This window comes from Electrophorus electricus, chromosome 1 (assembly GCF_013358815.1).
Source record: "Electrophorus electricus isolate fEleEle1 chromosome 1, fEleEle1.pri, whole genome shotgun sequence".
In the NCBI taxonomy this organism is placed as follows: domain Eukaryota; kingdom Metazoa; phylum Chordata; class Actinopteri; order Gymnotiformes; family Gymnotidae; genus Electrophorus; species Electrophorus electricus.
In genome coordinates this window covers 18,335,228-18,357,033 of record NC_049535.1, presented here as the reverse complement: position 1 = coordinate 18,357,033, position 21,806 = coordinate 18,335,228, and the positions used below count along the sequence as shown (strand labels likewise).

The window sequence follows — 21,806 nt, the reverse complement described above, 5'->3', positions numbered from 1 at the left end:
CGGCTTACCGAGTAAGGGGCACAGCTGCCATGCCTCGTTGGCTGGGAGGGGTACGGCCCGGAGGAGCATCACTGGACCCCGACCCCATCAACTCCTTTCACAGGGGACATCCGCTAAAGCCCGCTCACTGTCGGCCGGGTCGGTCGTGCTCTAGGAGGTTGGTGGGGTCTTCGGGAGGAGGGGGTGTTCTGTCACAGCAGGCCAATCATCCAGCAGGAGAGACATGCCCATTCCTGCACCACACACCTGCTATGCTCTGTCACCCACTTACTAACCCAATGCACCTGATCCTTATTTCCCTCTTTTGTTATTTAAGCCAACAGGAACCTGAAGTCAGCACTGACTTCATCGTGTGTTAACTTTTCTTTTTTCTTACTGCTACTCTGTCTTGGAACTAGGGGCAACAAAGAACTCTTTATTGCAACCTCAGCTCTTGCTCATAATCAATGGTCTTATGAATGTTTTCATATCTTTGTTTATTCAATAAACATACCCTTAGTTAAGCTTGCCATTCAAGAGTTGTATTCTAATTTTTGGTAGACGAGAAATAATCACATTGTCGAGCTTCTGACTTTCATGATTTGAGACTGAATTAATCATCATTATCAATAAAGCAATTAAAATTAATTAATATTCCTTGCTAATCAGGGTAGTGCCCCAATTATTCTTATCAGTTCTGATTGACAAATTTATTAAAGTGTTAAAATCACTACAATTGCCAATCTGTGGGGTCATTTTAAACACTTATTTTGGACAGAAAATGGGACACCGAGGGAGTCCAATCAGATTTAGTTTCTTTATATAACTGGCACTTTCTTTGGGTGGCAAGGTATTAGAATAGGTTGGTGTTGACCTTTTATTTTAAAGCTGTTTCAATACACTGTGTCCCGCCATGTATAACGATGTAAGGAACAAGGCGAGAGACACAATGCAAATGCAGGAGGTGGTTTATTAAGCGAGGGAAACAAACACGGAGGCTTAAATCTGAGGCAAGGGGCAAACACTGAGGGTAAAATAATACACAAACCGAGCAAACAGAAACGCAATGGCGACAACTGTCCCACAACAGAACAAACGTAACTTAAACAAAATAACCAACAACCTATGGCACAAAACACAGAGCTTAAATAAGCAAGACAATCAGGCACTAAACAGATACAGGTGAACATGGGAACAGCAAAAACTAAAACAAGCAGTGGAATAGAGGAACAGGCGGGGTGGAGAAAACAAAACCAAGGAACGGAACAAGGAAGTAAAGGAAAACAGACACGACAGGGAAAGTAAAGAAACAGTGACACCAGAAGGGTGGCCATTCGTGACGGAGTGTCCCATTCACAGCTAGCAGCAACACAGCCAGGAGGTGTACATTAGATTATGTGCTACCAATACCTATGTTCCCTATACCTAACATACCATAGTTATTGGCCTCATACCTCAAATCTTTAGAGTACTGGATAATACCAGATTATGTTCAAGGTATTTTACCTGGCACTGTATTTCAAGAATACAAGTTGCCTACACTCTACAGATCTAGCTACAGATATGGCGATTCCATCAGATTCCATCATCCATTTTGTATACAGATATCCTTTAGGAATGCTCTGCTTTTTAATTCACCACTATAAAATCAAACTAATATTCCTCACTTAACTACTGACCATTTAGCACTATGTATGAGGGTATGCATGAATATGTATGACCATATTCTGGTTTTCAAAAAGAGGACTGGGGGGTGTATACATACCTATTTTTAACCAAATTTATATACATACTTTCAGGACCAATAATAATTACCTTCAGAACGTATATGACCAGATTTCAGGATTCAAGTTTATTTCACATAGACAGAAATATACAATGTATAAGAGGCTGGTGTCACACAGCCCGTCTCTCCCACTCCTGGAGATCACAAATTCAACTACAACTCCCAGAATTCCAAGCATGGCCTCATACTATCCTGTTCACCAGATTCTTAACTACACATATATCCTATTATTATCTGTCTCTTAATAAGTGTCTGTTTGACTTTTTCCCTTTGTAAAATACTGCCATTATCCTAGTGTGCACACTGAGTTGTTTCCTCTTGCTGTTATTGTTTTTCTTTCCTAGCTTTATCTTTGCCTTTTGCCATTTTGGACTTGTCTGCCTGATCTGTTTGCCGTTATGGTTTTGACCCTCACTTGTAGTACGACCATGATTCTAGATTACCTCACCATAAATAAAACCATATTTTATCTCCACAAGCATCTGATTAGTTTGGAAACATCACAAGAATGGAACTGCAATAATATTCTTTCCTTAGTGTCATTGATCTTCAATCTGTCAGAATTATATGTTGACATAACAATGTTTTTTTTCTTTTTTTAGTGACCTCTCCACCTTATATTGATAAGCATGTTATATATCTGCCTTCCTGTTACAATGAAATTACTTCCAGCCACAAACATTCACACAAGCATAGTGAAACTCTGTTTATGCACCAGCGAATGAATGTGCCAGTGCATGTATATGCAAGTGTAAGTTATCCTATGCAAATGTAAGTAGTAATTTATTTATGTGAAAATATTTCATATGTGTGCGCAAGTAGTCACTGATGTCACTTTAAGCAGCCCCCCATACTAGTATTCAGTTCTACTCTGCCTCCAGTGGCTAACCTGTCCTACATGGAGTCAGTCCATAAAGCAGGCATGCTGCCCGAGTCATACAGTCAGCCAACACTTCCTCTTGCACCTCACGGATAACATTCTTGCTCCTGATGTTTTACACTGGGAAGATCATTGGACCCCTGGTATCTCAGCGCTTGTGGTGACATAGTATTTGCTCAATGTTACATGGCAGATCTCATGTGCCTTCACACCTGACTTGCCCTTCTTTGTGACCTCAACAGATGCTTTTGTATGAACACTGACAGGCACACCTCTGCCAGTCTTTCACTTCCATTGCCTAGGCATTCTGTAAAATAATCAAAATCAAGAAATTGTTCCTGGTTTCATGCAAAGGGATGTGTTACAACCTACCCCAAACCCATCAGCCATAACTCACTAGCTGCAATGCACTCACTATTAGCATGGTGGTTCGAACATTATTGGGGGAAAAACAAATAAACTTTTGTCAGAGAAACTACAACGTAATCTAATATGGCGCATGATTTAACTGCACTAGTATAAGTACTAATCAAAATGTAGATTTGGTCAAAAATTACTTTAAAAAATCACTCAAAATCTGTTTGGTTTTTTTTCTTTATAGTATCTGCATGCACCTGTTTAAAGTGTTGACAACCACCATGTGGGTTTGGGGAGGAAGTGGGTAAACAATGAAATGATCATATAACTCCTATCTTATCCCTCATTGCTGGGTTCTTACCTAATCCTGCTCTTGGTCTGAAAAGGCATTTACATATGCAACCTTAATTTTCTCCTGCATAGAATGCACTGCTGTTAGGGAAGGGTCAGCAACTGCCATGGTCTTAACTTCCACAATTGCTGCTGGCAAACTTACCACATGCACACAAATCAAAGAGCCTAACCGGGTACAGGGGTAAAACAAGACATTAGCTGCCACATTAACAATAGATATACACACCGTGCTTTTAATCACTTGAACTACAGCAGGGGAAGTTTAAATATTTTCATATGTGTTTAATCCATCTTATGAATGTTAACCAGTGGGTTAAAATTCTGTTATAGCTACTACATAATTTTTATAATTGTTACTGTAATATAGTAGTTCCAGTGACTTGGATGCAAAACTGCTCGTAGCTAATAATCAGCATTTTGGATAAGGGAGCAATTTTGTAGCTTTTTTGTTTGATTTTTATTATGTTTGTCCTTTACCTATAAATTACAACGTTTCAAATTATGCTATTGGAATGTGTGACCACATGATGGCAGTCTTCATCTAAATTAGCAAATGCATTCCATAAATAATGAGTGAGCGAGTGTGTGAATTAAGGCAACACTAACGAGAGAATCAGAGCACATTCATGTGTCAGTAAAAACGGACTTGAGCCAGAGAATGAAAGTGTGATTGTGCAGATGGTACTGCTAATAGTAAAAACTGCACAGACGGGCAATTATTGATTCGCAGTACAGTCTATCCCTAAGATTCCCGAGGCTTTATATAAAATATTTCTTAGTACATTTACATTAAATATGGAAATGAGCTTGATAATACACTGCTAATAATAGACTACATATTCACTGATAGTGTCAACAACAAATTGAATTCTTTTTTTAAAAGTGTTGGGAGTAACGGGAAGAATAAGGTCATGGTTAATCCCTCCCAGCTTCCATGTTTTCCCTGTCCTGTGTATTTTAGTTCCATGCCGTAGTTTCGTTTTCTCCATCCCTTGTTTCACCTTGTTCATGTATCGAAACCCTGTTTGACTCCCTGTGTGTTTGCTGTTCTTTGTGGATGTACGGAATGTATGTCTGACAACCTGTAAACCAGCATCTGCCTGAATGTTTGCATGTATGTTTCTCCGAGTTCTTCCTAGTGTCTTTGTTCTAGCCTGCTTCCCCTGTTCGCCTTGCTTTTGGTTTGTGTTTCCTAGCCTTAGTTATCCTAGCCGTTGTTAGTTTATCATGTATCCTCGTACACTCCGTGTTGGCTCTTTGACCCTAGACTACCCTTACGACCACGACTCCGCCCTTAATAAATCTCGCTCTTCTCCGCACATGCGTCCGGCTCCTTACCGCTCAGCGTTACAAATAAGACGTTTATCAAATGTTATTTTTTAGGTTTTGAACAGCCTATAACAATGAGACTGTTTTTGAACTACTTGGTTAATGTTATTTATTCTGTGATATATGCGGTAGGAACTGTTAGTGAGAGCACCATCAGCTGCCTAGAACATGCCTGTCATTGTCCAGTGTTGGCCAGCTCGTGTAAAGTGTAGTCAGTCTTGGTGTGTGTACAGTAGCACAGGAGAGGTCAGAGGCTGTAGGTCAAAGGGAACAGAGATGGTCTGCTGTCCGTTCCCAGAAATTCATGTTTCCACAGGTGCAATGCTGCTGTGGAAAGAAAAGGGATCATGACATCATGGAGCTATACAGAACAATACAGCATGGAGGAAATTAGTGCTATTAAGGCACAGGGGGAGATGGAGAGGTTGGGGGATATGTTTGCTTTCTGTTTTTGTTCCTTGAAGAGCCATATCCTGCTCAACAATACTTTGACCCAGAATTCTACACCTTCTACATGACAGCAGTGAACAGATTATCTCGATGTTCTGTGACTTGCTGTGAGTCATAATTGCAGTTAATCTCAACAGGCCTATTTAAAGTGCATCTGTAAGTTTCAGAGCTTCTGCCATATTTATTTTTGGTTCAGTATTGTTTGTCTTTTAGTTACCGTTTTTAAAATGACAGTTTCTGTTAATGGCATTAACGGCACTTAAAAGATTACTATGACCTGTAACATTTGTGTGTGATATTGATGGCATACATACAATGCCTGCTAAACGTTTATACAATAACATGGTTGTCAAAGAAAAGCTGGCTGGCAGCGAGACGCTAACTCCATGATGGGCTAGGCCAGCTAAAGCAGGGTTAGCAACATTAGAAGATGTGCCTTACATTTCTTCGAGGCCATTAAGAACCTCGCACAACAAATCTTCCAACCAGCCTTTCGTTGATGTTTCTCTGACTATTCTATAAGGCAAAATAGAGAAGGGTCTATTCTCTAAAATACAGACGTGGCGAAGGCTATCTGCCTGAAGTGATGATCCCCATCATGTCATTCTCTCTCCTTCTGGCGGGCTGACAGTCTCTGTCACCACACTGCCTTCCCCTTTCGGGGAGCATACACCTGGGCTTCACCCCTTCCGTAGGTCCTTCATGCTCCAGCCCTCCATCGTCCGGTGTCACGCCCCTGTCCCTCACTAGGGTTCCCACACTGGGCTTTATATCTTTCCCCTAATGGCAGGGGGTGGGTTCCACGCTCCCAATTGGTTCCCATCCCACTTCTGACACCATTTGTGATGACGGAGAAGGACTAACATTCTAACGGTCACATCACTGCAATTAAAGTTAGAATGTATGAACAGAGGTTTCGGTAATCTGGACTCGATTAGGAGTCTGTAGTCATCTGTACAACCCCCTATGATGGACCACGTCTCAAATTTGGTAGCGTCCCATTAATGGACAGTGATTGCCTTTAACTGTGTCACGAATACTGCACTGACTGACATGCAGCGAAGTGTACGGTGTTTTGTTTTGGCACATTCAGAGCATCATATAGTGTAATACAATTTAGTTAGTATATTATTACTATAATTATTATTATTATTATTGGTTGCATTTATACAGCGCCTTTCTCAAACTCAAGCACACTCTACAAATATCACTTTTTTCTTTCTTTTTTTAAAGTTGTGACTTGATTACATTTTATGGTAGTTTGCATTCAGTTCTGATATTCATTCATGATTTCATTCATTAATCACAAATTCACGTGTTCTTTCTGTTAATGCATTGTTTCTCATACTTTTCATTTAGGCAAGTTTCCCATGTGATACTATTTATACAAATCTCATGTGTTAGCACATTGTTTACTAGGTTTGCAGAGTCATTGTGTTGTATCTATAATGCTACTACACCACAGAAAGGTTTCTATGCAGGAGCTGTATAAACATACACACAGAGCCAAACAATATGTAAACAGATACATACTCAAAACACATTTACAAACAAAAAGCTACAAAGCTCTCATGAGCAACAAAAATACCACAGTCCCCACTGGCAAATATGAGCTCATTGTTCAAACATGGAGCTCACTCACTCATGCTCTCTCTCTCTCGCTCTCTCTCTCCCTCCCTCTGTTACTCTCTCTCCTTCTCTTTTAATCACTCTCTCTTAAATGGGATGAAGGTCTACAGCCAAAGCAAATACAATCAACAGAAAGAGATATTAAAGGAGAGAGAGTTTGTATTAGTTGACAGTGCTGCTCACATTTCACTACAAACGCAGTCATACTCTGTCTTACTGCCTCACGTAGTACAGGCAAACACATACCTCTCTCAGAACTGGGTGAACAAGCTTCCATAGTAACCAAGCTCTGCCCCTCCCGGGTGGGGATGAAAAACCATGTAAATCTGCTCTACTCTTCCATGGAGAAAACGAGGAGTTAAAGGAGGGGGAGTCAGAGGGAGGCCGGCTGTATAAAGGGAAAGGGGGTGGGGTTGCTGATCCTAGAAGAAGAAAACTTTCCCAACCAGCAGCAAACAAGCTGAGGCAACTCTGAGCGACATACCACACGGTGCACGCACTCGCACACACGTACTGAGCCGTGAACCAGACTCCATTGGAGCCAGCCGCGTACCGAGCACACGTGCAGGGGCACGGGAAAGTGGGCGACTTGTAGGCAGTGAGACCAGAGAGGAGCGAGAATGGGAGAAGACGCAGTGCAGGCGGAGAGGAGCAGTATGGGACATGAGAGTCAGGAGCTGCTAGTGCCCAGTCCCACACACTCCTCGCCAACACACAGCCTCACGCAGCTGGGAACAGCAGCCGCGGCCACCCTTCTTCCGGCCTTTGGATCTGTGGAGGACACCGCTGGCGTGCTTCCCAAGGACGGGGTCTCTCCCGCTAGCCAGGTCAACGCCATCACGGTGCTCACGCTTCTGGACAAGCTGGTGAACATGTTAGACACGGTGCAGGAGAACCAACACAAAATGGAGCAGCGGCAGACTGAAATGGAGAGTGCCGTGCGGGGCATCCAGAACGACGTCACCAAGCTGTCCAAAAGCCACAGCGGCACGGCCAACACGGTCAGCAAGCTCCTGGAGAAAAGCCGCAAGGTCAGCGTTCACATGAAGGAGGTCAAAGACAAGATGGACAAGCAGGCCAGCCAGGTGAAGAGACTTGAGGTCAACCATGCCCACCTACTCCGCAGAAACAACTTCAAAGTCCTTATCTTCCAGGTGAGCGATGGGGCAAGGTGTTCATGGGGTGTGTGTGTGGGTGGGGGTATGTTAACTTCCTTAAACTAGTTTAGCTTAGGTTCCTTATATTAACCTATTGTAAGAGTGAGATCTAGGGAAGGGTGAGGCTCACTGTGTGTGTGCTAAGCACTGTGCTTTAGTATTTGCAGTGTGGCTGTGTTCATATGCACTGGTTTAGGGTGGGGTTGTGGCAGAACACACATTAGACTTATCATGTAACAGTTATGGAACAGATCAGTGTTAGGTCATAGGTCAGAGGAGAAAAGGGGAGAATTAAGTATTGGTTGGGCAGTAACAGGCTCAAACTACTGAAAAGCAGCTCAGAGCAACACATGAAAAGCAAGTGCTCTGAATACAGGGTGTGTCTAAAGATCCAGCCAAGTACAATCCAGATCTTAACAGCTCTACTACTGCACTGTTTCCTCTTGTTTTAGGGATACAGTGTGTTGTGTAGAGATAGCTGTAATGTTACTGCTTACTCACTGACTCCACAAAGAGTGAAGAGCAAGAAACGACTATACTTGTCTGCAAACACTGACTAAAAGATGAGAGTAGCCTAACAGTACTTCCATTTTTAAATATGACCATGACCTTTGTGCTCATTGCTAAGGTAACCTGCTTGCTGGGATGTTGTTCAGAATTAGTGCTGCCAAGGTGTACATTTTGTCCTATAGTACTAAAACATTTAGTATTTGTGTATACTAAATAATACAATGCTGCTATTTGTTGTTGTTTTTTCACTCTCAGATTTATAGTAACTTAAAATCTCAGGGTGCTAGCGTGTGAATATGGATCTGGGTGTGGCACATCTGTGCTTGAGTGTGCTGTTTTAGCATTCAGTAGTGTTTGTTTTCTGTTATATACATGCACACGCTTGTGTGTGTGTGTGTGTGTGTGTGTGTGTGTGTGTGTGTGTGTGTGTGCGAGTACGTAAATGCATATAAGTGTCTATGAGTGGGTCTGTGTTAGTTTTTTTGTTTGTGTTTGTGTGTGTAATCATGTAAATGTATAGAAGTGTCTGAGAGTGTGTCAGTGTGAGTTTCTGTGAGTGTATATGAGGGAGAGAGTGTATGACTATACGTGTAAATGTGTATAGTCTGTTCCTCATAATTTCCACTAACGATGGGTGGGACACGGAGCAAATTCCTAAAACACACACACACCACCCTGCCCCCCCACATACAGACTCCTCTTCTCCTCTCCTCTCGAACTAATGCTTCCTTCACTTTTTACTGCGCTGGGTCCTTGATATTTCCTTTTGTCTCCCTGTGAGTGTTTTAGTCTCTCAGGATTGGCGCACTCCAGAGCTTTTGCTCTGACACTATGCAGCCACACACATACACACACACAGCTGAGTTGGAGTCCCTTCAGATATTATCATACAGATATTTATCCTCAAATACTTTAGATTTTCTGTTTGGGGCAGCATAGAATCCCCACATCAAGGCCCACTAAACCCAGCAGAGCCCTTGCACACAGCTGCAACAACCCTGCATTTCTCCTTGGAAACTAGTACAGGAGAATCCACACCCACTTTTGCGAGCTTTAGAACATTCTTTTTGCAATACCCCATCATGATGAAATTTTAAACCAGCACAAGTTCCCATACAGATTGGGTTTTCATAACACAGAGCTCATTATCTAGGAGCCCAACATGCTTCACTTTTTCCCCCAGTCATGCAGAACTAAAAGCATATGATAGTGTATTTTTACTTGCTCCCGACCTAATAAGGCTATCTGTGCCTGTGCAGACAGAAGGGGGGGCTGCTTTCTGTCATCCACAAGCAATCTAACACCCCATCAAGTGTTTGTGTAAGAATAAACATATAATAAATGATCCGTAAATTACTGCATGAACTTAGAGAAAGTGAAATGCAGCATTTTACGGCCTAAAACTGCTGGTTACCTAAAGTAAAACGAATATGAGGCCAGAGCGTGATGGGTCAGGATGAAACAGAGGTGGGGCGCTTTATTACCACTTGCAAAAATTAGTATAGCTTGCTGCAAAAGTTGTAGCAGGCCTCTTTTCCAAACCTATGGTTACCTAAGGCTGTCATGTTTTTACTGTTATTGTACTCTGAAATGCAAGGGCTTGCTGTTCTTTTTGTTATTATTATTCGTTTAGTACAAGGACTCAGCCAGGCTGGCTAGGGTTTAATGTAACTGCTATGTTCAGTGGAGCTGTGCTGGGTTTACTGGAGCTATTTTGGGTTGCATGGTTATGGGCCCTTTACACCCCAGCCATTCACTCTCCCTTCATGCTGTCCGACCCCATTCAATAGCATTCAGTCACATACCAGAGCACTATGTAAAATGTGAAACAATGCAGCAACCTGGAAACACACACATACATGCACACACAGCAAGAGCCTCAACAGAACCATTGTAAAGCACAAACTATTTTGTGGTGTACTTTGAGTATGTGTATGTTTGTGTTCTACAGTTTACCTTTACATTTGAAAGGAATCCCTGCAGGTGATTTCTACACAAACCAAATTATATGCTAATTATTTCATGTAAATGATGCAAATATTTTGCAAAACAAAATGAAAAAAATATACCACACATACACACACACACACACACACACACACACACACAGGAGCTAGGGAGGAGCTAACATTGTTGCATAGTTTTTGGTGTTTCTGGTGTTTTATTTTCAGATTCAGTCCTTCCTTTGTGAGTCCTTTCTCCCTCAACTAAGATCAACTTTGTAGTTGGTTTTTCTGTATGTCTGGAGGTTTGGGTGTAGCAAGTCATAGCACCTAGAAATATAGGGCATTAAAAACACCCTAAATAGAAGTATGTGTGCTTGCTGTAGCTAATGGGTGATGCAATTCAAATAGAATCAAATATTCCACCAATTCATTTATCTCCCAAAGAATGTTTGTCTTTACAATCTACACATGGCAGTTTGTTTATGGAATACCCTTAGTGGAACGGGAAGGGTGGGGAGGAGGGCAGGAGGAGTTATCAAACAGCTTCCTGCTGAAAGAACTAGTGGATTTTCTCTTAGAATTCCATTTCAGTTGTATAGTGTATGTTTCACAAAGATTATGAGTTTTAATTAGTGTCCAGGAGGATTCATTAAGACAGTCCTCATAAAGGTTTAGGTGTGTGTGTGTGTGAGTGAGTGAGTGAGTGAGTGAGTGTAAGGGAGGGAGAAAGCAAAACCTACTGTCTCAGCTGAAATTAACTTCAAAGGTCCAGTTTCTTGAGCCATGTGGATTACTCCCAGATCTCTTACATCAATCGTATGAGCTGTATGAGGTTGGTGACCGTTGTTGTACACTAATAAGCTAACCCTTAGCAACAGAATGAGGTTAATTGACCCATGCTCACTATCAGGTCAAAGGGTCAAACTAAATTGTCAAAATTAGTAGTTGTATATCTTTGTACACCTTGTGGTAAAACCCAGCATCTATACATAAGAAAACTCAAGACATAGAGTAGACCTCACACATAGAGTTTTGTACTTTGTGATCATATCTAGGACCTTGAATACAGAGATTTGTCAGATGGTTTTTGTGTATCATGGACTGATGTGCTGCTTAGACTGACATACTGCCTATAGTATTGCTTAAACAAATCAGACTATATACTGATAGTGACCTGCACTTGCATGACTGAGTTATTACTAACATTTTTTCATTGTTTCATTGTTTAATTTTTGCTGATGTTAGAACAATGTAAATCACTAGACGTACTGTTGATACTATCTAGGTGTATGAAAAATATGTTTCTAGTTATAAGTCTAAATATTATTTTATGCTGGAAGGCATAATGTAGAGCTAATATTGTAAAATGGTCTATTTAATAGTTTGCAACCATAAAGGTCTGCATTCTGTCTTCGATGAGGGTATATAAAAATTAAGATTATTCCTATTCTACAAGATATTTCTTCTTGTTATTCTGTGTTTCTTGTCCATTCCACTGCACCCGTTTATGCAGTTTTTCTGCCACCATGATGTGTTCACATCTGCCAGTGACATAACTGTGACATACTCTCCAAATTGGTCTATTGATCCATGTGTTCAAACACTTCAATCAGTGTTTTTGTGCAACAGCTCAACTTTATATATGCCCTTAGAAAATAATTCGAAAGAGTTAATTCTTCTATTGGACATTTGGATTTTTTTTTTTTTCAGACTTAGGGTAAGGTTGAGGTCACGTTTATTTATATAGCGCATTGTACAGCACAAGTTGTCACAAAACATGCTTTACAAATATATGAGTCTATATCCCTAATGGGCAAGTCCATATTTATCATATTTTTAGTCTGAGTAGACACTCCAGTGTAGATGTGGAGCCTCCATTAGTCTGGTGGGGCTAGGGTGGGTGGCGGCATGGGCACGTCGATTGGGGGTGTGGCCGTGTCGGCTGGCGAAACCGCAACATTTTCGTGATATTTTGTCACCAATGAGCATGACAAGTTATCTGTTGGTATTGTCTATGCAATAGAGGGGTAGAAGAACTGTTAAACAGATAAAACACATCAGAACATTTAGCCAGGACACACCGCTCACTCACAGCACTATATTACTGCAGACAGGACAGCTGAAATTCCTCTGTTGTAAGCATTCTGTTTTGTTTCTTCCCTTTGTTGTGTGTTATGAACCTGGCAGTCAGTGTAAGCAGCTAGAGTTTTGTCACCAATTTTGTCACCAATGAGCATGACAAGTTTACTGTTGGTATTGTCTATGCAATAGCATACGAATAAAACAAAATGATTTAGGTTTTATAGGAGAAGGCTCTGCCCCTGGATGAAGTCTTACTAATTTTAGGGAGTACAAGAAACCCTGCAGAAATAACATATCGATCTTCTCACAATTTAGAAGGAGAAAGTTAGTTGCCATCCAGTTTTTTTTTTAATTTCCTTTATACAGTCCTTAAATTTGGTAACAGTATGGACCTCATCAGGATTAGAAAATATATATCCAATTGGGTATCGTCCATGTAGCAGTGGAAGCTAATACCATGCTTACAAATAATTGTGCCTAAAAGTAGCATATATATAATGAGGACAATATGAGCCCCAGTACTGACCCTTGTGGGACACCATATTTTACTTTTGTGAGACCAGGGCATTCATTAAGTACAAGGACAAATTGATAATGATCTGTCAGACAAGATTTGAACAAAGATAGTGCTTGACCTCTAATGTCAATGGGTGTTTCCAGCCCATCTATTAAGACGTTGTGGTCAATGTTGTTGAACACAGCACTAAAATTTAAAAGTATAAGAAAAGAGATGTGGGTGTGAGGATCACCAGCTCTCTGACCACTAATGCTTTACTCCAGAAAAGACTATCCATGTTAAACAGGAAAGAAATTCTGGCAAAATAAAATGAGTCTTTTTCTGTACTGTGTAATGACATTCGTAGGAAACAAATTTTATATATACAGTATGTGCCTAGATGAGAAAGATTAATGCAATTAGAAAAATTCAATAAAGAGGCTGCTGGGTAACCAGCTAGCAACTCATTGCAGTAGTCTGAGAATAAAAGCATGAACCTATGTGAATTACATGTCCAAGTGGTTGTACACCATGAAAGAATAAGAGAGCTAAAGCAGAACCTTGTACTACACCTAAAAATTAGTAGTGGTTTATCAAGTAAGATCTAAACAATGTACAAACTAATGTAGACTAGTGTTTTTAAGCTTCTCCATTAAAACATAATAGTAAATTGTGTCAAATGCTGTACTCAAATCCAACAGAACAAAAGGGAAACGTATCTTCTATGCAAGACAAGCAGTAGGTTATTGACCCGTTTAGCCAGTATTAAATATATTTTGAATATACATTTTATATTAAGTACAAGTATTTTGAGCTCCTACTTAAATAAGAGCAAAGCTATTTGGTAAGAACTTCTTAACTTCTTAGACAAAAAAATGTATGTTTTATATATGACAGTAATTGGAAAAAGCATCAAGATGGAGTTTCTTAAATAAATTCTTAAAGACTTAATAGCAACTGCCTGGAAAAAGGGACATGGCACAACTGGCTAAATAATTATATTTAATAAAGGCTCCATGAAGAACCTTGCAAAAAAGTTATGTGGGATCCAATCGCTATGCATAACATTAGAAAGCACATTAATACTAGGTGGAAAAATCAAGGTATTGTTATACAGATACAGATCATATTAATAAGCATTACTCAATCCACAGTTTCATACTCTGATGAACTCAAACTCTGGAGGGGTAGAAGAACTGTTAAACAGATAAAACACATCAGAACATTTAGCCAGGACACACCGCTCACTCACAGCACTATATTACTGCAGACAGGACAGCTGAAATTCCTCTGTTGTAAGCATTCCGTTTTGTTTCTTCCCTTTGTTGTGTGTTATGAACCTGGCAGTCAGTGTAAGCAGCTAGAGTTTCCTGCCTTGCAGGCTGGGTAGGATGGCTCATGCTCTCCACCCCATACGGACTACTGTTGGTAAGAGCTGAAGGACTCAGGCAAGATTCCCAGACTCACATATATGAGCACATCATTCAATCATCACCCAAAAAACACCACACAAGTAAATGGTAGTGTCTAAATACATGTAAAAAAACAAGCAGCCTGGGGTTTTGGCAATAAAAGGATATGAATGCGTTTTTTTTTCTGTTTTTCGCATTGTAGAAACATAAACCTTCAACTGAACATTTTTAGTAAGGGGAGAAGCAGGAATGTGAGAAGAACATTTATCTCCAAATGTAAGAAAAATGTGTTACATCTTTGGAAGGACACAGTTGGTATTTCCTTATCAGCAGGAGCTTGCTAGTTGTATCCCACTAGTGCCACAGCTATCTGTGGCTCAGAGTTCAAGACAGCAAAATTGGTTCTGTTCTCTGGGTGCAAAGGATAGCCTTGTGTCTCTACTTGGAAGCCTCTGTTAAATCACACGTACATAACTTGTAAGTAAATACTCTCCTTCATTCATGCGTCATATGTCTCGGAAGTTCCATTACGTCTCACCCTCCTAGGTTGGTAGTTATAGTGTAATAGACCAAGCTTAGATTGGAATTGATTACAACTATTGTTGACAGAAATATTTAATCCCTGCAAATAGATAACAGTTGTAAATAAAATGCTTTTAACTCAGGATTGTGACCATTAGAAAGTACCACTCTGTCTTCCTGTTTCAAAATTTTTTCATGTTATCATTACCAGTTGATCAACGTCATCAACTAGTATATGGTTTAATGGTTACTTAGAAGGTCATGACTTATGAGTCACTAAGAGAGCATCAAGCCAAAAATATACAAAGTTGTGACATTTTAACGCCAGTGATGGCCTCTAAGTTATTCTTTTGGACGTTCTGGCAGTAGTTAAAGCAGATCAGTATACCTGCACAGATCAGTACAGTTCCAAACTTCACAGGTATTCAATCATCATGAAGGGGCTGAATTTTTCTGAAGGTTTCTAGTGGTAGGTTGATGGGTGCTAAGCCATTCAGTCTATATGAACCAGTGCAATGCCATATTAACAACTACTGATTATTTGTCAAAGCAAGATCTTGGAAAATGCATGCATGCATGTATTTCTAGTAAGATCACTTACCGTAATGGTCTTCTAGTGGTCTTCCTAAAGAGACAGTCAAACAAGTTCAGCTGATTCAAAGCCCAGCTGCCAGAGTTCATACTAGGACCAAAACAACAGAATGCATCACCCTGATTGTTAAACCCACACATTTGCACCCAGTGTGTACTAATATTCATCTATAAATCACTAAATAGTTTAGGGCCAATTCCTGTCTCACATGCTCAGGCAATAAATCCCAGGAATGCGCACATTTGTGCAACCAGGTTATTGGCCTTTTTTTCTTTAAAAAGATTAATTTATAGGTTGCAATTTCACAAAGGTAGAAAAGGTCTGACATATCTTTGTTTAATTTTTTTACAACACAAAAACTTGCCATTTTAACAGGGGCATGTAGGCTTTTATATCCACAATAGGGTTGTGTGAATAGGTGTGGCGCCAGCATATTATGAGAGATTTTTAAAAATTGGTTTCTTGATTTTATGCAAATAAGAAGTGAATTATGGCAGGACTGTAGCAAATCACATTGTTGAATTTGCTGTGGTAAGATTTCATGTCATGTCATGCTCAAAGACAAGCCACATGCTAAAAACAAGTATGAACATTCAGGAGATGTTAATTATGTGCTCCTGTCATTCACCTGGTAGAGCAGTTAGAGCACGGTGCCACTAACGCCCAGGTTGTTGATTTGGGAACGCAGGTACCACCATACTTATAGATATGCAAGTTGTTCTGGATAACAGTGTTAACTGTCATAAATATAATGTATCATTTGCAGGAATGCAAAGAAAGAACTACAAAATCTACAACAGTAAGCCTGTTTTCATAAGAATTTTAACAGGACCCAGAACAGGCTTGCACACCCTTATTCTGGACTGTTAAATTGTTGACATGCCCCCAAAGCTGTTAACAGTTGTTGAAGGAAGCAATTTGCCCAGCTAGTGACTTACAGAAGACATAGTAAACTAAACCTTGTAAGTCCTCGTGTGACATGTCATTTTATCTGCCAGGTGAGAAAATGTCATGGGTGTGATCATTATATTTCATATGTTACAGAGATTCTGCAAGCTATTTGGATTTACTGGTCAACATGACATGAAATCAAGCAAACATCTAGGCCCTCTTGAATCAACACTCCCACATGGTTACCATTTCAATTTGCATATGATACAAAGCTCTCCACTACTGCACAATGCCAACCTTTTCAAATTCCCCCACTGAGGTGGCTAACGAATGCAATTCTCATTAGCAAAATTAATAAAATTTATTCCCAGAAAATGACATTTTATAGGGTTATGAAAATTACATAGTCAAACACAGTGTTAACCTACAAAATGCAAAACAGGCTTTGTCCTTTTTAATAGCTAACATTTATATATTTGCATTCTTCCAAAGAAGCCAGAAAAATAAAAGGAAAATATGTGTCCTTTTAAGATAATCTAAATTCTTCTCTTGTCCATTCTGAAATGTTCAGCTTTCCCTTAAAAATACAGCTCAGAACTAGATTCTCCTTCTCTCTCTCTCTCTCTCTCTCTCTCTCTCACACACACACACACACACACACACACACACACACACACACACACACAAACACACACAGTATAAGTTTAAACTCATTCTGGCAGTTGCAGATCTGTATTCTCTCTGACATAATGTTAGCTCTGGGTGTGGTTCTGTGTGTTCATTTTGTGATAGGACCTATTAGAAGAAGGCATGGCTATGTAACAGACTTTTACTAAAGCAATCATAGAAGCATATATGTGTGTGTCTGAGAAGTTTTATCTTCTCACTTCTCTCAACAGAGTGACTTCTGTATTGGAATTCTGTGTCTTATCGCTAAGAACAAAAATTCTGACTCTCGTGTGAGTTTTAACACTAGCCCACCACCAGCCCTGGAATTCCTTAAATTCTTTGGAACACTCCCGTAAACATGTGGGGAATGGGGGTCTGGTGCAGGTCTCTTCCCAAAAGCATCCGCAAACAGCCAACAGTCCTAACCCTTCCTGTCCTATGCCCCAAATGGCTTCCCACCTTGGAAAGTCTGAGCTGAGCTGCTTGGCTTTCATTTGGCTTCCTTCCTTTCTCTCTTTATTCTTCTGCCTTTGTGATTGTTTCCAGAAGGAACAAAGAGGGGTAGGGGTGTGTGTGTGTGCGTGTGTGTTTGTGCATGCGTGAGTGTGCATGCGTGTGTGTGTGTGTGTGTGTGTGTGTGTGTGTGTGTGTGTGTGTGTGCACGTGTGTGTACGCACACGCGACAAAGAGACAGCAGGGCTGGGAGTGTGTGTGTGAGACTGTGATCCCTTACATTTTTGTGATCCTGTACATTTTGTGGGCTCTTAGGCTGGTTTGTCAATGCCACATCTAAACACAAAGATAAGTGGATCTTCAGCAGTGCACCATAAATTTAACAAACTCTGGGAACTAAAAAGTAATTACTGCATAGAAGATTCATAAACAACATTATCCATTTAGAATATTATTAGTATAGTAATCACAGATATATATGTAAACAAATAATCTATTATAGTAGAAACAACTACACATAGAGTAATCCCTACTGCCATTGTCCTGCTACAGATTGAGACAAGCAGGAAACCCCTACACTCATTGCTGATCCTTTTTAAGGACTTTTCAACTGTACTGTAAAATTTAAAGTAATAGGCTGCACATAGTTTCCATTTGGAATCCTCCCCAACTTTTCCCCGGCAGACAGGTTGTCCAGGCAACCAAATTCAAACAGCCACGGAGCAGGAAGCTATTTGCAAAGGACTGCACATGCATTTCGTATAGCAGCTAAAACAGCAACAAATGAACATAAGCAACATTGTCTTCAGCTGGTATGCAATCTAATCAATTCACATGTGAAGTGTCGGGATGATTAAACAAAAAAGGAAAGCACAAATGTGACCATTTTTCTCACAGTACCATTAGAGTGACATGTGCGTTGTGTGTGTGTTTTGTGTTTTAGGAGGAGAATGAGATCCCCTCCAGTGTGTTTGTGAAGGAGCCGACACCGCTGCCTCAAGAAGGCGAGACCGAATCACTGGCCCTGGATGCCAACCGGTCGCATGAGGAAGAGGGGCTCCAAACCATTCAACTCTCCTCTGATGAGGAGTTTGGGCCAGAGGAGGAAGAAGAGGAGTCTTTGGGAATGATGGAGCTGGCAGGAGAGCATGTGGAGAAATCTCGTGCTGAGAAAATCAAGCGTTCCAGCCTGAGGAAGGTGGACAGTCTGAAGAAAGCATTTTCCCGGCAGAATATAGAGAAAAAGATGAACAAGATTAGCACCAAGATTGTGTCACCAGAGCAGCGTGAGAAGATCAAGAAGAGTCTAGCCCCCACCCACCAGAAGAATCCAAGTGGTAAGAGCTCTTCCTTCAAGGTGTCTCCCCTCACCTTCAATATCAAGAAAATTCGGCACGGCGAGGCCGAGACAAATGTGCATGCGGAAGCCGAGAGCTCATCCAGTGCCATGGCCGCCATCGAGCTGGCACCCATCGATAGCCCAGAGCAGGATGTGTCCTTCACAGAGGTCCATTCACAGCTGGCACCAGGTCAGGGGGAGGCCAAAGCAGCTGTGGAGGCCATGGAGAAAGAGGAGATAGCTCTGAATTACCCTGCCGAGGCGGAGCTGTCCATCACAGAGGAAGTGAGCGTGGAATACGCTCTATCTGCAACACTCCCCCAGGATGCCTCCCATATCAAGATGTCCCATGGAGCCTTCCGCGGAGGGGATACAGAGGACGAAGAGCAGGAGAAGGAGGGAGAGGGGGCTGCTGTAGTTCAAGCTAAGAATGTTGCTGTAGAGCAACTGTCTTAAGGTTCTGTTACTCTGCTCCTTCCAGGGCTGACCTGGCCCCGCCACCTGCTGCCACGCCCCTGCCCTCCCTCAGCACCCAGACACCCTGGCCTTCAGCGCAGCCCCACAGCCTTGTATCTAGCAAGCTAAAGGCACATATCTGGATTTGACTCTCACTGCTTGAAACCCTGAGAATTTCTTATGGTTATTCTATAAGAGATTAGACAGAGAAATATGTGACAACCTTTGAGTGCCCTGCTCTGTGCAGCGTTAAAACAAGCCGGACTTCATCCTGTTTTCTAGACTTACACATTGCTACGTCATCAGTCTGCTATGCCATGATTTCTTTTTAATCATGGTTTACTCTCAATGTCGATTTTGTGTTTAATGACTATGATCAAAATCCATTATCTTAACTTCTTTATCTATTTTTTTCAGTTCTTAAAAATCCCCACTAATCGAATGTTAGAATGTTGTATTTAGGAGTAAGAGCGCAGTAAGAATGCAGTCATCTCGGAGCACCGAGCCTCCTCTGGGTCAGATAGCAATGCTGGACTCCACTCTGGAAGTCTGCCTCTCACTGATAGCATTTTAGTGCCAGTGTGCTGCTGGCAGGCAAGGCTTTTGGATGCAGGGCTGGTGTAGAACCATTAGGGGACATAGGAGATTGTACAAAAAAGGACAGGTTATGGTAAAGTGCAGAAAGAAGCCAGATACAGGGGATGGATCTGACTGGTGAATACAGGTTGGCATTTCCATCAGCATTAAGGGCTGAACCATATCAGATACATAACAAAGCTCACTGCTCATTTTTGAAAAATAATTAAACAAAAGTTGAAGTAAAAAATATCCCCACTAATGTCTAAAAATGCACAATAAGCAAAGGATAATCAGGCAGTTATGCAAGACTACAGTATCATGAAAAATTTTAATTCAAAATAAAAAACTAAACTAAAAGTGTCCCTTAAAAACAGTAAAAAGTGTAATTGACTTGTGCTGAGGCCAGGTGTCTGCTTCACGTGTGAATAGGGAGGAGGGGGTTATAGATAGCTTCCTGACTTTAAAATGTCTTGCTTATGCTTAGAATATATGAACTGCAGTTGTATAACCATCAAGAAGATAACCGCATCACTGACTCAGTAATATATTAGAAAGATCGCTATTTTCACACTTAAAGTATACTTACAAAAAAAAAAGATCACTGTTGCCAAAGAAACTGATCATAGAAGACAACTTGTAACCATATTTTGTGGAGCTTTTAATTAATTTCATTTACATTTTCTATACTGTTACTGAATTACATATTTCTAGAATATTATCAGAATGCCAATAAAAGATTCTGAACCTCATGGGTGTGGATTTTTCCTCTGTAGAAAACACTTTTGAAGTAGTATAACTTGCAATAACTAGGAATCCATGCACACCAAAGTTCGGACATCCCAAACCCTTTTAACCACGACTAACGCATCTTTTCCTTTTGTTTTCTGTAGTAGGCTTCACTCTGCAGCTTACAAATCTTCAGGTAATATTATGGGTTTTTTCCCCATTATCATGAAATATGCTTAATACCTAATTCAGTCAGAGCAGGGCGGATTTGGTTCACTTATTTTTGTTGTGATGACTGCATTTCACAATCTCACGCAGAGGCAGGGTGGTCAAACTGCGCATGCTCAGTTTTTCCTTCCTTTGGGAGGGTCTAGTTGCTCCTGAAGGACATTAACCCATGCGGGTTTCATCTTCCTCCTCAAACATTCAACACCCCAAACTGGCTAAAAACTGCAAAACACTGGTTCCTTTAGGCAAAAAGTAAAAACACTAGTGCTCGTTTTCACTCAAGACTGCAATCCTACATCACAGCTAAGACAAGAACCATACCTTTGTCAATCTTAGAACATTTTACCTGAAAAATATACGCAGCAACAGCTTTATATAGCACAAGCCAGGGATATGCAAGCCTCAGTCTGTAATTATGAGATTCTATTACACTGAGGTGATATTACTCAGTTCATTTCAATAGGACTCGTTAGTTAAAGTTGGCGCAATCCATTTTAAAGTTCTTGCTAATTTCCTCTGAACCCAGCTACGAAGTACTCGACCCTCTATCCATCAGTGTTGAAAAGTTACCCGCTGATTACAAAGCTCAACACAAGCACCAAGAAGAACTCTTTCCCTTCCGAGCGAGTACATAAACGATCTCTATCAGTTTAGTTCTGAAAATAGATCACTTACATCAGCTTTAGTTTCTATCCATTACACATCTCTCTTTGAAACACGACGGGTTTTGCATGACTTGGTGTAGTGTGCTTGGCCAAGTGTTCAGCAGGTCTGGAGACGGAGTGCCTCACTGCGCGGCCTGTGAGCGGGGAACTTAACGCAACTTTTAGCGTACATTTGTCGCCCCCTGGCGCCTTTTAATTATCTTTCTTTATGTATACAATCTCACGATCAGTAACAACCGTAAACTCATTATTTGACACTATACATACAAAATCGGCGTAACGGCAAAGAACGAATATTCAGTGAAATATTCAGTGTATG

The 21,806-nt window shown here is 40.8% G+C and overlaps 1 protein-coding gene and 1 long non-coding RNA gene across 4 annotated transcripts; one reads left to right on the top strand and one right to left on the bottom strand.

The window, feature by feature from the left end:
* Positions 1-7,182: 7,182 nt before the first annotated feature.
* Positions 7,183-20,617, top strand: cavin2b (caveolae associated protein 2b). Its single transcript, XM_035527019.1, has 2 exons — positions 7,183-7,918; positions 18,438-20,617. The coding sequence occupies exons 1-2, from the start codon at positions 7,385-7,387 to the stop codon at positions 19,287-19,289; spliced, it is 1,386 nt and encodes a 461-aa protein (XP_035382912.1). The 5' UTR covers positions 7,183-7,384; the 3' UTR covers positions 19,290-20,617.
* On the bottom strand, positions 12,096-21,769 carry LOC113575313. Of its 3 annotated transcripts, none has more exons than XR_004776159.1 (3): positions 21,498-21,769; positions 15,491-15,571; positions 12,096-12,637 (listed from the first exon to the last, which is right to left on the bottom strand). It is a non-coding gene; the product is annotated as an uncharacterized LOC113575313 (long non-coding RNA). The 3 variants fall into 3 exon arrangements; XR_004776160.1 differs by having other exon boundaries at positions 12,096-12,413; XR_003410404.2 differs by having other exon boundaries at positions 12,096-12,389.
* Between the last annotated feature and the right edge of the window lie 37 nt (positions 21,770-21,806).